The sequence below is a fragment of the Rattus norvegicus genome, chromosome 2 (assembly GCF_021556685.1).
Source record: "Rattus norvegicus strain SHRSP/BbbUtx chromosome 2, alternate assembly SHRSP_T2T, whole genome shotgun sequence".
NCBI lineage: Eukaryota > Metazoa > Chordata > Mammalia > Rodentia > Muridae > Rattus > Rattus norvegicus.
The window spans coordinates 223,590,231-223,608,904 of NC_141535.1; the positions used below are offsets into that span (position 1 = coordinate 223,590,231).

Below are 18,674 nucleotides of genomic sequence, written 5' to 3' on the forward strand. Positions count from 1 at the left end.
CCCACTACTCTAAAGATAACTTAGGAAAATTTAAAAGCAAAGCAGTTTTAAATGTAGAGAAAATAAACATTGGGATTACTTTCAGTAGTAGAGTTAAGAGGCACCAAAGCAAAAGAGAAACACGTAGAATATATCCAGTTATCACAATGCAACACTAACAACGGTTATTTACTTCAGATTCAACACACTTTAATTCCCAGGGAGGGCTCCATCTCCCCCCACCACCACTACCACCAAAGGAAGCAATTCCTAGACTTTACTCAGGAAATTCTAAAGATTTTATAACCAGACTGCATTAGAGTCTTTTTAAAGAAGTTTTCCAAAGTTACCCAATAACTGATTTTACTGTTTATAGAAGACCAGGCTAATACTAGTTAGGTATGAAACACTGTGCCTTCAATAACCAACTGTGTCCCTCATCTTCCTTGGTGATGGCCTTTATGCTACCCCGTATTTCCTGAGGAAATGCTAGTGGGAGGGGGCGTTACTCACACACACAGTTCAGTCCGTCCCCCTCATATCCATCTTTACATTGGCACTTGTAGGAGCCATGTATGTTGTAGCATCGAGCATAGCTGCTGCACTGGTGTTGTCCAAGGGAGCACTCGTCAATGTCTGCGACAGGGGCGGAAGCACAAGCAGAGGGTCACAACGGTGGCACGAAACACACAGCATTACAGAGGTCCCCAGAAAAACGGCGGTGAACAGACAAGTACCAGTGGCTCCAGAATGACTGGTGGGTTAAGGTGACATTGTTCCTTCAATGCCTCTCCCCTCCCCTGTCCCTGACAGTCCAGCTATGACCACACCTGACGACTTCTCAATGCTACGGGAAGTAAGAGTACACAGGGATGGGACAGTTTCATTACCGTGACATTGATATTTGCCTCCAATGTACATGAGGTCGAAACCAGTATGACACTTGCAGATGTAGCTCCCAAACGTGTTGACGCACTGCCTAAACCGGGGGCAGGAGACTCTTCCAGTCGCACACTCGTCGATATCTAAAACACAAGTCAATCACATCTTAGGAAGAGCAAAGACGGGCGCTCATCAAAACTGGGATCCCCCGCTACCCCTGCAACACATTCCACATCCGAACGTCCCCCAAACAAAAAATTCCACACCTCCAGCTTTCACCTCACCCTCCTCAGCTGAACTCGTCTGTTCTCACAGCCAGCAGCAGTAGATGTAACGCCGTCTACTCAGTTGCTTGAACTGGAAGCCTGCGTGCTAAGCCTCTTGCCAACAACTCCTAAACCACCACGAAGTCCTGCTATTTCTACCTCTGAAAGATTGCTGGAATCGTCTAGCATCTTCCACCGTCCCATTCCTACTCAGTATCCCCCAACTCAGACTCAAACAAGTCTTCAAACTGGGCTGCCAATCTTATCTCCTCCAGTCACTTCACCTCTCCACAGGCTCCTTAAATTTATTTTAAATTTCCTCTGTATGACTGCTTTGACTGCACGTAGATGTGTGCACCACGTGCCTGTCTTGTGCTTAAGGAGGCCAGAGACAGTAGGATCCCCCTAGAACTGGAGTTGCAGATGGCTATGATGTGCTTTGTCAGTGCTGGGAATCCTGGAAGCCCATGCTCTTAGCCGGCTGCCTCTCCCGTCCCTTGGCACGTTCTTTCTATAGCTAATAGCCCCGGTCTAACTTTAGGAATTCCCTAAGGATGATTTTCTTAGACAGGCCTTTTAGTTTTGTTTCTCTTCCTACCTTCTGCTAGCACTTAGCTAGGCCAGTCATTTTATTGAGTATTATTTATTTTCCGTCTTCCCCACTAGGAGGTCAACTTCTTATGGACCAAAACCTCATGTGCTTTGCCCAATGCTATGCAGCCAGCCCTTAACAGAGTCTTGAATAAAGCAACGACTTAACAAATGGGTCTTAATGTGAATAGCTCCATGCAGGAGACTCCGGCGAGCTCTTCTGAACTCGGAACACATGATCTCATTCACCACTGTAATGGTTTTGTGTGCTATTATTTACATTGCAAGAAAAGGGGGACCCAAGCTCCAAGAGGAGTAGTTCTTTTCCTAAGTTTACATAGCTAGTCTGCAGCTCAGCCAGGCTTAGAAAGTCCAAACTCTGCCATAATCTAAGCTGCGATCTTAATGCTCTAGGGGAACGCTAAGTATGCCCTGTGGTACAACACACGTAATGGCATAGCCTTGGTGATCTGCTCAGCCCCACAGTATCTCCTGACAGATGCTTCATGAGTGCACTCACCCACACAGGTCCTCCCATCAGGAGCTAGCTGCAGGCCAGGGGAAGGACATTGGCATCGGATTTGGCCTTTGATCACATCACAGCCATACTGACAGTTTGCCATGGAACACGAGAGAGCACCTGGGAAGAGAGCGAATGAGCAGCTGCCTCCAAGAGGTAGAAGGCATCTGTAACTCCTGCACTTTGCTCACGTGTCCAGCTATAGGTGGTGAGGGGGTCAGTTAACCAGCCTTCTAAGAAGGGCAAAGCAGGAGAGAAAGACGCTCTTGGACCAGGGGATGATTGAAAAGTAAGCCCGACCCATCATCACCCGGAGCAGCCCTTTGATGCTTTAGAAGGACTGGCAGGTAGAGATAAAGCTCTCTCTGACACATATTGTTCAGGTCAAGCTGAGGTCTTTCTCCAGATTACTTTAGTCGAGGGCTCTTCCTAACCAGAATATGGAATTAACTGTCTCCGTTCCATATTCAAATCCTCTATAGGACAAAAGAAGATTCCCTATCGAGCCCCACAGTGTTAGGGGACTCTGGAACCACGGTCAAATGCCACTAAAATATAGTTTCATCAACCAAAAGTTCCAGTGATATGTCTGTATAGCACTAAATAAGATTAGGGACTGTTGTTTTCTATATCAAATTCAACTAAATCAGGCCACTACTTGCTGATTATCGTAGAAATGTAAATTTTTGGCTTACAGAGAAGTTTACAGTAGGGACGATCTTAGAAATACATTCCAATGCTAACAGAGACCGTCGCACAATTATCCCTGATAAAGACACATGTGAAATGGACGCCTTCAGGCCCGGGGATGTAGCTCAGTTGGTAGATGCTCGCCCAGCCCGCAGGACATCTCCAACTCCAGCAACACATCAAACCAACTGTGGCAGTGCATGCCAATGATCTGCACTCGGGAGGCAGCGGGCTAAACACACACACACACACACACACACACACACACACATACACACACATGCACACATACACACACATACACACACATGCACACATACACGCACATACACACACATACACACATGCACACACACACATGCACACACACACATGCACACACACACAGACACACACATACACAGACACACACACAGACACACACATACACACACATACACACACATACACACACATACACACACATATACACACACATGCACACATACATGCACATACACACACATGCACACATACACGCACATACACATACACACACATACACACACGCATACATACACGCACACACAAACACTCACACACATGCACACACACAAATGCACACACACACACACACTATGTTCAAGGCTGGGATATGTGAGACCATACTTATAAAAAAATCATTTTTTTCCTAATGTTATATTCATTTCCACTTAAAACAGTTTTTTTTGGATAGTTCTCAAATCCTATAAAAATGAACTGAGAAATATTTATGAACAGACTGGATGAATTCTCTGTAAGCAATGCCCCCAGCGATAGTTAAAATTCTTTGACCTGGAGAACACTGGGTGGGGAAGCCCGATGAAAAAAACATTAGATGTGATTCCTGCTCTAGATAGGATTTATAACCCCATTTAATGTTGGCCTGCACAATAAGAGGAATGTCATGTATATCAATGTGCACCTCTGGCTTTGATTCTTAGTTCCTTGGGCATGCACACAAACACATTCACGCATCCTGTTGGGTAGAGATGAAGAGGCAGCTTCCCTAAAGGCAGACTACGGAAGCATGTCAGAGATCAAGCCCAGAGCGCTTGGAAAACAGTTAAGATTCTTGACATACTTGAGCAGGACCCGTCCGGCATCAGCATGTATCCGTTGAGACAGTAGCACTTGTAGCTGCCGAAGGTGTTCATGCACCTGTGCTTGCAGGGCCGAGGCTTCAGGCCACACTCGTTTAAATCTGTGAACAGTGAGGAGTTAAAGCACACACATCACGACCTCGGCACTGATGGAAAACGTTCCAAACACTCCTCAATGGGGAAGATGAAGGTGAAGAGTGGGTCAAGACAGTGAAATTATCACTTCTGTGACAGATAAAGTCCGTTGTGTCATCTGAACTCGAATATTACTTTGGGAGCAACCAGATGTTGCTTGGGACCAATGGGTCTCTGAACCTTAGGGACAGTTGGGAGCATTCTCCTCGCAGACCTGCAATTCTAATTATAGACCTGTCTGTAGTTCCTACAGAAAACAGCACACTCAGCCCCTGGCTAGAGCTGCTCTGTTGTCTGGGCAACTGCTACTAAGCTCACAGTATCTATGCTCTGCCATTAGAACCACTCCTGCTAATGGAACTCCTGCTAACGCTACTAAAAAGGAAACTACGTGACACGTTCCACTTCACAAAGAATGTGCAAAATGTTAAAACATCAGAATGATCTGACCTGTTCAAAGGGCAGCTCTGCTTCCAAAAAACCTGCATGGATCAGACTGACTGCTAGTGTGGTTTTGTTTCTTTTCTTGTTCAACTTGAGAGGTGCTACACGGACTTCAGATGGGAGAAAATTCAGCTCCGTGTTTGCTAATCCATTCAAGTCGCAAAACAAGCTTTTCAAAGCTTTTCAACGTGTTTTTGTTCGTGTGGCAGTTAAGCGGAGCATGTGGGGACACTAAGGGACAAAACGTCATTATGTATTTTATGTTTGCTGGCTTAAGTATCAATGGGAAATTAATGAGTCCCACAATATAGAAATTTTCCAGCACAATTTGTACACTGCCTCAAGTTAACATAAAATTCAGTGACATAAAACCATGAAATAGTAATGCCCACCATATAGACCTCATTAAGGAGAAATGCGACCACATGTTCACTGTGTCTGGGAACAGCAGCCTAAGTGTATGATTAGCAAAAATTAATTATCAATGTATCCATATCACCAGAAAGAAACACAGATAATATACCTAGTTACAAAGCTGTTTCCTAATTGAATGGAAGTTAAGTCTAATCTACTCCTTTACCTGAGGTCTGAGATATTTCACTGAAACCTGCAGTTAGACTGGGTGCTAAAGTCACCGAATGAATAGTTCACTTCAAAATATTTTTCACACTTACTGAGTCTCCAACTTGGTCTTTTTTCTGCCCTTACTCCAGTGTAAGCACATTGGCAGCGGGGCAAATTCTAGAAAGGTTAGACAAACACGGCAAAGACCTTAGCCATTTCCTGTGCTTTCTGCAGTTTTTCATCTTATTATCTCTTGCCTGGTCCGAGGCTTTCAAAGCAGAACCACATTTTAAGTGTTTTTTTTTTTTTAAAAAGAATCCCCCTTCACAGAAGGTACTGTGAAGATTTCTGTATCAAAAACGTTGACCTCTGGGTCTGTTGAAAGCTTCAGGAATGAACATGGCGGCCCGAGGTGAAATTCTCCTGCCTGTTCATCCTCTTCTGCCTTGTCTTAGAAAGGATATTAATCATTTGCATCAGGAAAATCTTTCTTAGTTCCTAAAAGTTTTCTTAGCATCCTTAACATCAATCCTATTGAGTAATACAGGCCTTTATGGCTCCCTGGAGACAACTTAAAAAGCTGAGTATGAGAGAGAATCTTTTTCTTTCTGTGCTCAAAAGCCACAAAATAGAGTACGATATGACTCTGTATTTCAAGGGAAGGCTATTGATGGCTTTTTATAGTGTCAATTAAGAGTCCCTAGTTTATTTTTAGAGAGCAACAGAAACTTCTGGGGGTTCCTTACTGGAACCAATAGCTGTTTATAACCAGGGCAAGCAAACAAGCCAGGAGGATTGGAAGCCTGTGGGAGTCTCTCTGACACCCACCCCAGCTTAAAGCTGAAGCCAACTGGAGGCAGCACAACCTGGTCTAGTGCTGGTCAGTGAGGCCCTTCCCATGCCTTTGGGATTCTATCCTGTTTGCCAGAGGTCTAAAAGGTCTTTAATCCATATTTATCTCTTCCTTCCCATGGGAAAAGTGCTGTGTGGTTAGGAATCATGAAACTGGAAGGATATGAAAACTAACCGTTGTGTGAAGGATGCCAACAGGTAACTCTCCAGAATTGAGGACTCTGGTGTGGTACGAGTGAGGAAGGACTCAGTTTTCTTTAAGTTCATTGTCACTGAGAGTCTGACAATGGACTTGGTTTTTCTTCTTCCTCTTCCTCCTCTTTCCCCTCCTTTCCCCCTCTCTCTTTGAGGGTGGGTCACAAAGGTTGGAGGACTGGGAAGTGAGTGTGATCAGGGTTCATGAAGCAAAATTCCCAAATAATCAATAAAAAATAATATGTAAAAAAAGAACAAACTTTCTTTTGTCATGGTTTTAAAAATTCTGAAAATTTGTTCTATGAAAAAATATGGAAAAAGGAGGAAAACAGAAAGTATCCAATGGGTAAACATGAGGAGATATTGGTTCTGTTAGCTGATATTAAAAGCTATGTAATAACTCAGGCATGTGGCAACAACTTGAGAAATTGCTCCGGCAGCTGTTAAAGGACTGCATGGCATTCCCTTGACAGGTGGGTGGTGTAACGTCCCTGATGACTGCCTGGCCCCATCTCCAACACAGTCCCCCTCAGCAGAACCACTATAGACATAGCAAAACAGGGTCCAGCCTGTGAGGAGGGAACATCAAAGCTCCTGGCATCTTGCTGAAGAACCTCTTTGCCCTCCATGTTCTTCAGGGTTTTTAGTCTACAATTATCCCACCTTATTTCTGTGTTGACCCAAAGCCGTACAAAATTGAGTCGACGTGTGATAAATGTGGTACTCACAACTGTATTTTTATCAAATCAACTCTGAAAATTTAAATGACACTTTCAAATTACGGTGGTAAAATGTCCTTAGAGCAAGCACGGAAGACTCCCCTTGGTCCTCACTGCCTTATAGAAGATTAAAAGCTGGTAAATGAATCTAGAAAATAAACCTTAGTGCTTCTATTTTAAAGGTTTCTTTAATCTTACCCTGGAAACATAGTATAGATCTATAATAAAATTATAATGAACTCTATCATTCACATGTCTTATACGAAAGGAGCAATGTTATCCCTTATATCCAAACACTTTAAATACTACGCATGTAATTGGTGAACAACGTTATCATCACAGCTACATTTAAGCAGGCTGGTGGATTCAGGAGCGAGGAGCGGGAAGGTTGGGGGTGAGAAGGAAGCTGGTCTAGAACAGAAATGCAAGCTGCATAGCATCATTATTTGACTTCAGGACAAAAAGAGTCAGAAACTGTATTAGCACGCAGACAATGAAAGGTACCTTGAAAAACCTGGGAGAGAGTCCTCAAACAAAATAGCCTCTCAATTTTTATAGAAAGCCACCTTCCATCTGCTTTAACACATCTGGACTTTCCTCCTTTGATGCTTAAATTGCATGATGTTTCAGAAATCTAACCTTTGAGACTTTATCCCACTAAAGTAAGGTCACAGGTGAATCGATGTCTAATTATCGACAACCTTAACTCCCTTAATTATGAGCAACTTTGAAGTGAACACCATTGTTCTGGCCTCTTGTACAGAGCAAGTACAAATTTAGCAAGTTGTAGAGACCACAATTTTTTTTTTTACCAACTATTTCAGTTATTCGAAGTTAAGCATATGTGTGGGTAAAGATAAAATCTAGAATGAGAAAGTGATCCTACCACCTTACTCCCCTTCAGATTTTTTTCATCCCAGTGGAGACTCTTTCTGGGTGAACAAGTTCATAGCAGCCCCCCAGACAAGCAGGTCAAGAACGTCCTTCCTGTTCCCCTACAACAAACTGGCGATAAGACTGAGATGCGTCCAACAGCAATCTAACTAATGAACAACTAATTAGGATCAGAACTCCACTCTTTGGCCATTACAGTGTGTACACCAAAAGAAAGAGGCCACGGTGTGGTCTGATTTCTCAACAAACCTAAAAACCCCATATCCCAGACTGTGAGAGAAGAATTCCTTTTAAAATCTACCTGGGAAAAGTCACCCAGACCTTTGTAGAAGAACTGTTGATTCCTCCTGCCTATGAAAGAAAAAGCTGTCTTGAAATCTGATTTTTGGGGAAAGGTTTCCAAACTCAGAGAGGAGGAGGAAAGTAGCCATTCGTGATACAGGAAGAGGAGAGAAAGCTCCCTGGAAAGCAAGGAGAATCAGCAACAGGTGACCACTCCCAACAGCCTGCTTCACATGCTCAGGCTGAAGGCTGGGTGGCCCTGCACCAGTCTTCATTGCAAGACATCACAAAACCGCAGGAAGCCTTGCAGGTAGGAGCAGCGACCACCTGAGACAACGTACGCTCACCCCTTGAAGGTACACTTGTGGCTTGATGATCCGGGGGTTGGAAAAGAGGCTGTTCACTGCCTTGGTCAAGAGGAGTTGGGTGGAAGGGCTCGTCTTCACGGCAGGGAGAAGGTAATAAGAGTCAGCTTTGAACTGATGTCAGTTTTAGCCCTAAAAATCTTCACAAGTATATATTACGCAATTACAAAAGGTTGGTGGAGCTTAACAGGGCTCTGGCTACTTCATGACTCATTTCCAATTGTTCTCTCTCATTATTTTCCTCTCTAAAAGTTTATGATAGTTTCCTTGCCAAAGAAAAATTATAAATTAATAATCCACCATTTTCATACCATTAAAAAACAAACAACAAAAAAGATGGCGTATGACCCTTATCAACAGGAGCTAGACAACAAAACCACATTATACAAATACTGACATAACCAACTAACCCTGTGAAATATTAAAGTTTAAATGACCGGTTTTAAGACCAATCTTATCTTGTTACATCGCTAATAGTAGTTTAAAATATTCCCAAGCAATGCACAAATGCTCATTTGCATATGGGTTTTACCTAAATCATAACATAACAGACATCATGCTTTTATTCAAGAATAAAAACAAATGCCAGGTTTGGTTCACGTTGAACTAGAGTGCTTTCTGCGTCACAACCCACTCTGTCTATGGACCACTTAACCTCCTAAATCAAAGGCACATTTGTTCCTGGGGTTGGAACTTTTAGAAAGCAAGGTTGTTGTTGATAACACCATAGTTAGGGTGAAAGCGCTTCCAAGTGTGCTCGGCAAGGCAATCGGCCTTCTGCTGTTCTCAGTACACCCGGACTTAATGTCTGCTTCTACATCGGGGTTCTATGCTGTTCTTTCCTTGGGATGAGGAAATAGACACATGGAACAGAAACCAGCCCAAAACTACTTAGTAATCAATGCTTATAAAGCATTTCTTTTGAAATTAATATGAAAGTCCATTTAGAAAAATGTCTTAATTTCTAAATATATATATATATATGTATATATATATGATGACATGATATGTTTACATGCTAAGAATCTCCAGGTGATATAATAATTTACATGCCAAAAGGAATTCTCCAGTGGGCCAACTGTAAAAGGATTATTTATAATAGTTTTCTCTCTTGGATGGGGCAGATTTGTTGGGTAGAAATGCTTGAGGAGGAAATGGGCATGAAGAGCATTACTGAAGAATAACAAGGAGAGAGCCAATGAGTAAATAGAATCTTGACAGAATTTGAGTTGGAATTCCACCCACTGTAACAGGCAGTGTATGTCTGATAGAGTATTCTAACGATTTCAAAACCCTAAGTTCATATCTGATGTTAGAGCAACAAGTCCAAAGAAGAGAGACCCCCCCAGATCAGCCTGTGTGTGCAGACTGTGAAACCCAGAGCTCCAAGGTCAGCCTGTGTGTGCAGACTGAAACCCAGAGCTCCCCGGTCAGCCTGTGTGTGCAGACTGTGAAACCCAGAGCTCCAAGGTCAGCCTGTGTGTGCAGACTGTGAAACCCAGAGCTCCAAGGTCAGCCTGTGTGTGCAGACTGTGAAACCCAGAGCTCCAAGGTCAGTCTGTGTGTGCAGACTGTGACACCCAGAGCTCCCAGATCAGCCTGTGTGTGCAGACTATGAAACCCAGAGCTCCAAGGTCAGCCTGTGTGTGCAGACTATGAAACCCAGCCAGTTGAAAGCATAGCTTGCCCTGTCATTCTGGTCACACGAAGGCATCTCTTAAGTCCGAGTGTCTGTCATTCAAGAGCTTTTTTTTTTTTTAATTCCACCAAGCAGGTTTCCAAGGCTGCTTCTGAAGCGGATGTGACCTGTAGTGAGATTACCTTACCCCAGTGCATAACTAATCACATGCTAATTTCCAGTTATGTGAGATTATTTCAAATTTACTGCTTACTGACACTTCTTCCCTTGAGGAAAAAAAACAATCTTTTGATTTCCTGTATCTCTGAGGCATACTTTATGAATATGTGTAGGCCCAGATAAAAAGCGTTAATTTATTGCATGGTAAGTCTGCACAACTTGCTCTAGTAAGGTTTATGGGGACTCCAGGCTGAGCTCACACTTACCCAGGTCATTACTCCCAGCTTGTAAGGGACAGGCTCAGTCTATGGGCTCAGACTACATAAGATGTGATACCAGAAATCTCCAAGGGACTCTCTTACATCCCTGTGACTCTTAAGACCAAGAGTCCTGTGTGACTCTGCCATTCAGTTAGTGAGTAGGTAATATGCACTTAGCAAATAAGAGTCCATGCTGATAGTCCTCAGGAACCCAGAAATCAAAGAGGCTGCAAAGTCCTTGCTGCCCGAGAATGAACCATGCATTTTGGGATGCACCCTGACTGCTGGTTTTGCAGGGTTGCCAAACTCACACACATTTGAAAAATGTGAGCTTTTTTATTTGTTTGTTTGTTTGTTCGTTTTTTGTTTTCAAGTAAGCATAACTCTTATCTCTTCAAGTGAAAGTGAACATAAACTTTTCTTTCTTTTTAGCTTTTTAACCCTAACAGTTTGAGTTTGCAGGTACAGTTAATTAAGAAGAGGAGCCTTGTGTGGAAGGCTGTGGAGGAAGAGTGGTGTAATCGAGTGTACAGTGGTAATTTTTCACTGAAAATTAGCCCAGCAAAACGAATACAGACTGTGTAAGTCAGAGCTCAAAGCCAACCCAGCTTTTCTCAGCTGGTTCTGTTTACTCAGGCAGGACACCTAATATCTCTGACCTTTGGTCTTTTCAAGTGAAAAATGCAATCAGTTTTGTTATTACCTATATAATTAAGTATAACAAATGGTATTTCACTTCCTCAAAGGCATACCAACTCATCAGAGGAGAAAGAAGAAATTCTAGAATGTAAGACTTTTAAAATCATATGTATGTATGTATGTATGTATTTTTGTTTTATTTGTGTGTGTGTTATGAGTTGGTGGGGGTCCATGTGCCATGGCACATGCATAGAGGCCAGGGGACAACTCTGTAAATTAATTCTCCCTTCCACCTTTATGTGGGCTCTAAGGCTCAAACTCAAGTCACCAGGTTCGCCCAGGAAGAGCTTTTATCTGCCGATCTCTCTCGCAGCCCCAGAATAGAAAAATTAAGTTACAGATATCACCATTTGCTTCTTCACAAACAAATTCTAATGAGTATCCAAGAATACAAGTAAGGGGACATCCTTTTGGAAAATGTATTTACCTTTTATGCTTAACTCTTTCACAGTTGGGAGTAACAGCTAGGAAAATGGCTGGGGAGGGGGGAGAATTTGGAATTCTTTGTGTCAGGGAGAGAGGTGCCAGGGCTTCCACAGGGTAGGCCTACCTTGGTTGCAGGTTTTCCCAGCAAATCCAGGGTGACATTTGCACTTGTTTGGCCCGACGCACTCTCCGTGTTTGCACTGTGGTTGGCACACAGCTGTGGAAAGAGGACAGTGTGTGTCAATCCTGGGTCAGCAGTGCAGCCCCCACAAAACACTAAGGTCAAGCCCAGTGTGATGATGTGAAACTAACACCCTACAGTGAAGTAGCAAAAGTTACGAAACCACTGTTTCTTTCTGATGCCTACACCACAAACATGGATATAAGAACTTATCGTATATGTATCACTTGGGGATGAAAAATTTTGTCACCTGAGTATACTGCTTAAATAATAAAGGTAAACACATACCTTTACAAAAATATTCACACACAATTTCAAAACTTACTCTCCCAAGTACACGTCAACAAAACGTTTAGTCTGCACTTATTAGGTTTCTATAAATCAATGGAGTCTTCCAGGATGTGACTTGATAGCAAAGCGCTGTCCTAGTATGTAGGAGACCCTTGGTTTGATCAACAATATGGTCAAAACCCAAAAACACACAAATTTCTTATTAAATAACAATGTATTATTTTATAGGCAATGATAGCCTATGAATAAAGTGGTTAAAAATGAAACAAACAAAAATGAAGTTCTTCATTACTTCTATTCACAGATATTCTCATCATCTTGATCCTTCTTAACCCTGGCGTGGATTACAGTGTATTTGTTTTTTTTTTTTTCCAATTTATATTGGCTCGTTATCTAATCACTATTTATATAGTGGCTTCTCGTCAAAATTGAAGGTTCCCTGTTTAACCTTATTCTTCTCTTAACAACCACATTCACTCTCTCAAGAACGCAAGTCTTCTCCCAGCTGACAAGTTGTCTTGTATCAGTGCTATTTCATGGGGGATCCTTTGCATACTGGGGGCATCCGACAATGGCTAAAGACATTTTGCAGTTTGCTGGCAGATAGGGCATAGACAACGTCCTATGTTCAGATGTTCTACCCACAAATAAGTTATCTAAATGATACCAGAACATCATGGAGCCACTCATGGGAAAGACCGCTCTAGTATACCCAATATGCTCATGATGTTATTATAATAGATTCTCTAATATGAAAAGTAACAGCGTGATTTCTGACTTCAAGGAGCTGACAATCTATTTAAAGACAAAACTATTCCATGTTCCTTTTAACATTTAAAGTGTGTGTGTGTGTGTGTGTGTGTGTGTGTGTGTGTGTGTAGAGAACATCAGATCCCTTAGAGCTGGAGTTATAGGCTATTGTGAGCTACCTAACATGGGTGTTGTGAACCAAATTTGGGTCCTCTACAATAGTAATCCACACCCTTAAAACACCGAGCCATCACTCCAGTCTCGTGGCACGTTCTCAACTCAAGACAATAGTTATTCATGGGCATAATGGTGAGCAAATACCCAATGTGTAAAGACAGCACCACACATGGGCTCGGACAGAAAGCCTCATAAAAACAAGTGAGCTAGACAGGGAAGCTTGGGAACAGCAAAGAAAGAAGATCAGCCACAGAGAGGAGAAATGCACAGCAAAAGTCAACCCAAGGTGAGAGAGGTCAGTCGAGAAGTCTGGGTAGCTAACAAGACGAGCGAATGCCCACGGAAGAACTAGAACATGTGGTCTAGAACTAGACCAATGGAGTACTACTCAGCTATCGAAAACAATGACATCATGAAATTCATAGGCACATGGATGGAACTAGAAAATATCATCCTGAGTGAGGTAACCCAATCAAAAAAAAAAATCACACGTGGTATGCACTCACTGATAAGTGAATATAAGCCCAAAAGCTCGAATTAACCAAGATATAATTCACAGACCACATGACGCTCAAGAAGAAGGATGACCAAAGAGTGGATGCTTCAGTGCTCCTTAAAAGAGGGAACAAAAATATTCATCGGAGAGGATATGGAGACAAAATTTGGAGCAGAGACAGAAGGCATTGCCATTCAGAGCCTGCCCCACCTGGGGATCCAGCCCATATATATACAGCCACCAAAACTAGACAATATTGATGAAGCCAAGAAGTGCATGCCTAACAGAGCATGACAAATACAGAGACAAATGCTAGCAGCAAACCATTGAATTGAGAACGGGTCCCTGGTGGAGGAATTAGAGAAAGGATTGAAGGAGCTGAAGGGGCTTGCAACCCCATAAGAACAATACCAACAACCAGAGCTCCCAGGGACTAAACCACTCCCAAAGACTACACATGGACAGACCCATGGCTCCAGCTGCATATGTAGCAGAAGATGGCCTTGTTGGGCACCAATGGGAGGAGAGGCTCTTGGTTCTGCCAAGGCTGGACCCCCAGTGTAAGGGACTGTCAGGGCAGGGAGGCAGGAAGAGGGGTGGTTGGGGAGGGGGAACACGCTGATAGAAGAAGGGGAGGGGGATGGGATAGGGGGCTTATGGCCAGGAAACTGGGAAAGGGAATAATATTTGAAATGTAAATAAAAATATCCAATAAAAATTTTTTATAAAGGAAGAAATATCAAGAAGGAGGAAGAGGAGGAGGAGGAGGAGCAACCCATCATGCTTCGAATGAGATGACAGCATTCCTAAGCTACCAGCCCAACGAGTGATGCTTTATCTGCAGGAAATGGGAAGTTTCTGACTATCAGGATCGGGAGAATTACTGTATAAATATTAATGGTGTGAGGGGTGGTGAAGCGTTCAAGAGGTAAAGGGAGCAATCAGGTCCGAGAAGTTCGAGTTCGGGCAGGACTTAGGCAACCATGATTTGTGTTCGTGACAGGAAGAGATGAACTTTGGTAACCAGCAAGAGCAAAGCAGATAGGCCCTGAGCTAGGGCAATACCATCAGCCATGCCTCTGCCTTCTGAAGCCTTGGGCACCACTTCCTTCTCTGCAGCCCATGCTGTGCTCCACTCTGGGATGTGCTTCTGGTTTCCTCAGACAATTCTCAAATACTCCCTTTGACACTCCTGCAACCGACCTACACTGTAGGTTTGTTTTGGACATTCCCTGGCTGAGCTCTCCCTGGTATTTCGCAGGGCATGCTCGCCCTGTCTCTGTCAGCCTATTCGTTATGGTAACTAGGTCTGTACTGCAGCTTCAAAGCCCACAGAAGTGGATGGACAGAATGAAGAGAAAAGAATGTGGAGGTTTCTTAATCTCGGACTTCAGACACGGCATTCATTCAAAGGGGAAGGCCAGTGTTCATTTCTCTGAGAAGCCAATGAACTTTCTAGAAAGCTTTCTAGTATCACTTCCAGTGAATGGTAGATTTACTGAATGAAGATTTTTTTGAAGGAAGTCCTCCAAACATGGCTCTCTGTAATATTTTGGCCTCATCATTAAGAAATGCAACTTCGAAAGACTTGATTTAGAGAGAAAATATCCTAGGACTGTTAAGGTGGATCAACAGGTAAGGGTGCGTGCCACCAAGTCCAGTGACCTGAGCTCGGTCTCAAGGACCTATATTTTAGAAGAGAACCACCAACTCCCACAAGCCGTCCTCTGACTTCCACAGGCACCACGGCACGTGCGCGTGCACATGCATACCTGAATAAACAAATACTTTCTAAAAAGTAGCACTTTTTAGAAAGTAATACTTTCCATTGATTATGACATTTTTATATCTGAATATCAACTACATAATCAAGTCTGTTGAGGCCCCCAGAACATTCTATTTTCCTTAAAAATTAACATTGTATATATGTTATATGTGAGTCAAAGTGATAACTCCCTAGGGTAACTAGGATGTGAAAATATCTGAAGATATGGAAAGGTAGCTTTAAAACGACCTGTATACATGGAGGACACTTGAGGGCACAGACTTGTGGCCTCCAGGTCGGTATTGACCTGGGACCAGCTGATGGCCATCCATTCATGGTTTTGGGTGCCTTTTACTCACAAAGGGTCTTTTGTCCTCTCTCCTGTTTTATTTGCTCTCAGCAGGATGCCCTAATCTTAGAAGCATCAAATGCACACATTCCAAGAGGTCAGGCTGTTAATGGTTCTGCTAGGTTTGGGGACTCAGCATTTTAAAGAAAATGGCTGATTACATTTCTACCTGAAGTAACCAGTGGTTACAGATTACCCAGAAGCTATTAAACTGGAGAAAACACAGAGAGCTGACGCAATTACTTCACAGAAAATTAAAACTGTTTACAAAACTTTTCATAAAAGGACTTCCCCTCCCCCCACCCGCACCCCACCCCCAACCCCATCTCCAGATCTTGATTCTATCAAGATCTATCCAGGTCTGGGATAGAAGTTGGTAAGTAGGCATCAAACATTTATTACACTCGATACACACATATGGATAGGTGGGGGAGTGACTAATTTTGTTTAGGCCATGCCAGAAGCCAGGATTAGAGAATTTCAAAGCGGGAGAGGAATGTGGACAACTGCTGTAAGCACAGAGCCTCAAGTCTGAACTAGGACCATAGAGAACAAACGTCCAGAGGAAGTTGTAGTGGAGACTACAGGCAAAGACTTCTCTGTGTGAACAGGCGGGAGAGGGGAAGGCAGGGAGGGGATTCTCACCAAGTGGGACTTGTCCTTTAGGCTATCCCCTGAAGTGCTTAGCTCGCAGATGAGAGGCGAGCCAGCCCCAGAAAGAATGGGCCAGCAGAAGGCTTTGGATCCCCGCCTTTCCGTTTTCTTTTTGCCTTACTACAGAATGTCTTTTGGCTGTTATTTCATAGCGTACGGTAAGTTTACAATGGAAAATTACATTTTCCATTCTCCTTGGCAGATAGGAGTAACCATAGGACTCCATTCGGCCTAATTTATAATATAAACAGAAGTCACTGAGTGGAGTCATTAGGATGCTACTTAGGGGAGCTTGTCTGTGTTCCTGCTGGCAATGGAGCTACAGCTCTTTTCAGTGATCTTGAAAATGAAAAGAAAGATAGAGAAGGATTCATAACATCTGCCCATTCCTTCTGTCACTGTCACACCCAGCCAAATACAATCCTGACTGGTCTTGAACACCAGGCTCTGGAATATGAACTTAACAACCTACTCTTACCAAGGGTATTTTGTTCTGCTTTTGTGATAACACAGTCAGAAGTCCTGTTAGAAACTTCTATATAGAAATAAAACACACCATGATTTTTATATCTACAATGCCACATACGCAAGCTTGCAAAGAGCTTCATTAATATGTATAAGTAACCAGACAGCACACGCCCACTTCAAAAACTACACAGAAGTGGCTCCCCACTTGTGTAAACTGGCCTGCCTTGTGATAACTAATTCCATTGTAATGTGGCTTTAGGGACAGAAGAAAACTGCATGCATAAACTCTGCTACTCAGTGAATGGAGGTATCCGCCTGACTGAAGAGGGAGGTGACCCAAACCGTCAACAGGAGACAATGCACGGAGCCTGGAAGAAATAAACTACAGATAATCAGAGAGGCCTAGCTGGGCTCTCCGCTCTCTGTGAAGCTTGGGAACAGGAGAGAGGGTCCACACTTGATTCAGGGACAGTAAGTAAAGGTCTCATAAAGATCACTGATCTGATAGATTTTTCTCCCTTCAAGATCAGTACACAGAGGTACGTCACACTCAAAACATGCCCCAATATTCCTGCCACACAGTTCTTCCACATCCCCGAGTCCAAGCTTCTCACCTTTGAGCCTACTCTAAAATTTTACTCAGAGTCATCCTGACTGTTGCAGCCAGGATTCTGAAAGCTCAACAGTGCATGCGTTCTTGTTCTGACAAAAATTTTTCATCTATCTTTCCAAAGCTAGGTTGACAATCTCTCTTACTAATCATAAATGTTTCATACCCATGTGACTTACACTGGCCATCAAAGGGACACGGTCTGGATTAATAAGGACAAGCTGAGATGCTAAGAGGACAGCTGTTCTGGAAGGCGGTGAGGACAAAGCCAATCCAAGCTCTATCCTTGACAAGGATTTTCTTAATATAAGAAGGCCTTTGAGTCCTTGAGTGCCATCTGTCATCTTGACATGGTGCCATGCCTTCTCCTCCAGGTCATTCTCCTTAGAAACAAGGTGACAAAAGACATTCAAGAGCAGAGGAGAAAGAACAACTGTAGAGAGCTCCCATAATTCCCTGTTACTCCATGGACTGGATTGGGGTAGATTTGGGGGGGAGGGGTCCAAATATGAGGAAAATCTCATTTTCAAAGCACAGTTGACCTTGGAAGAGAAAACGCTGCTAAAAGTGATGTGAAATCCCTCACTGCTTATTAATAGAACCTAGAAGGAACGGAGGCAGAGTCTATAAAGATCTACTGGAAAGGGCCCCAAGCCATCACATCACATGCAGAACGAAACCCACCCAGCAAGATCTCCAGAGGGAAACAACTCTAAGTTTGTCCCAAATACCGTATTCAACAAGTTCGAAACGTTAAATTCCTCCTGTAATTAAAAACAGTGTAAAGTACCCCTAATTCTTATCTAAAAGGCTATCTAGTAAATGTTCTCTTGAACACTAAACTAAAAACCGTTTCACGTGGCTGAATTTCTCCATGTAATGCCCGTATAAGGCAGGAAAGATGTGGCCATTGCCACTGACTCGGCTCAGACCAAATGAATTGAACCATGGTCTTGGTTCGGGCCAATGTTTAATCTACTCCTCTGGTGGATTCATAAAGAGGAAGGCCAGCGTGTGAGGTAATTTGGACATAGGAAAGAGAGGTTATGATAAAGCACTAACAGAAAGGAATGAGAGCTGAGTATGGTGTTCCAATGTTCAAAAGGTTCACTGACATGTGAGTCAAGCTGCAGATGCACTGTTTCAAAAATTAAATCAGCATTAAGACTGTGCCTAGACTAATATGATGTGAGATATTTGTAATTTTGACTATTTGGGTTTCTCTTTTAAGAAAATTACTAGTTGTTCCCA

The 18,674-nt window shown here is 43.0% G+C and overlaps 1 protein-coding gene across 4 annotated transcripts in view; it reads right to left on the bottom strand.

The window, feature by feature from the left end:
• Npnt (nephronectin) overlaps window positions 1-18,674 on the bottom strand; it is a 68,230-nt gene that overhangs the window by 25,647 nt on the left and 23,909 nt on the right. For 2 of the 4 annotated variants that reach the window (NM_001402176.1, XM_087634104.1), the window contains 6 exon segments: window positions 493-615; window positions 870-1,004; window positions 2,239-2,358; window positions 4,031-4,150; window positions 8,482-8,574; window positions 11,807-11,899. In NM_001402176.1, the coding sequence (NP_001389105.1) occupies window positions 493-615; window positions 870-1,004; window positions 2,239-2,358; window positions 4,031-4,150; window positions 8,482-8,574; window positions 11,807-11,899 (684 nt within the window). 4 annotated transcript variants of the gene reach the window in all.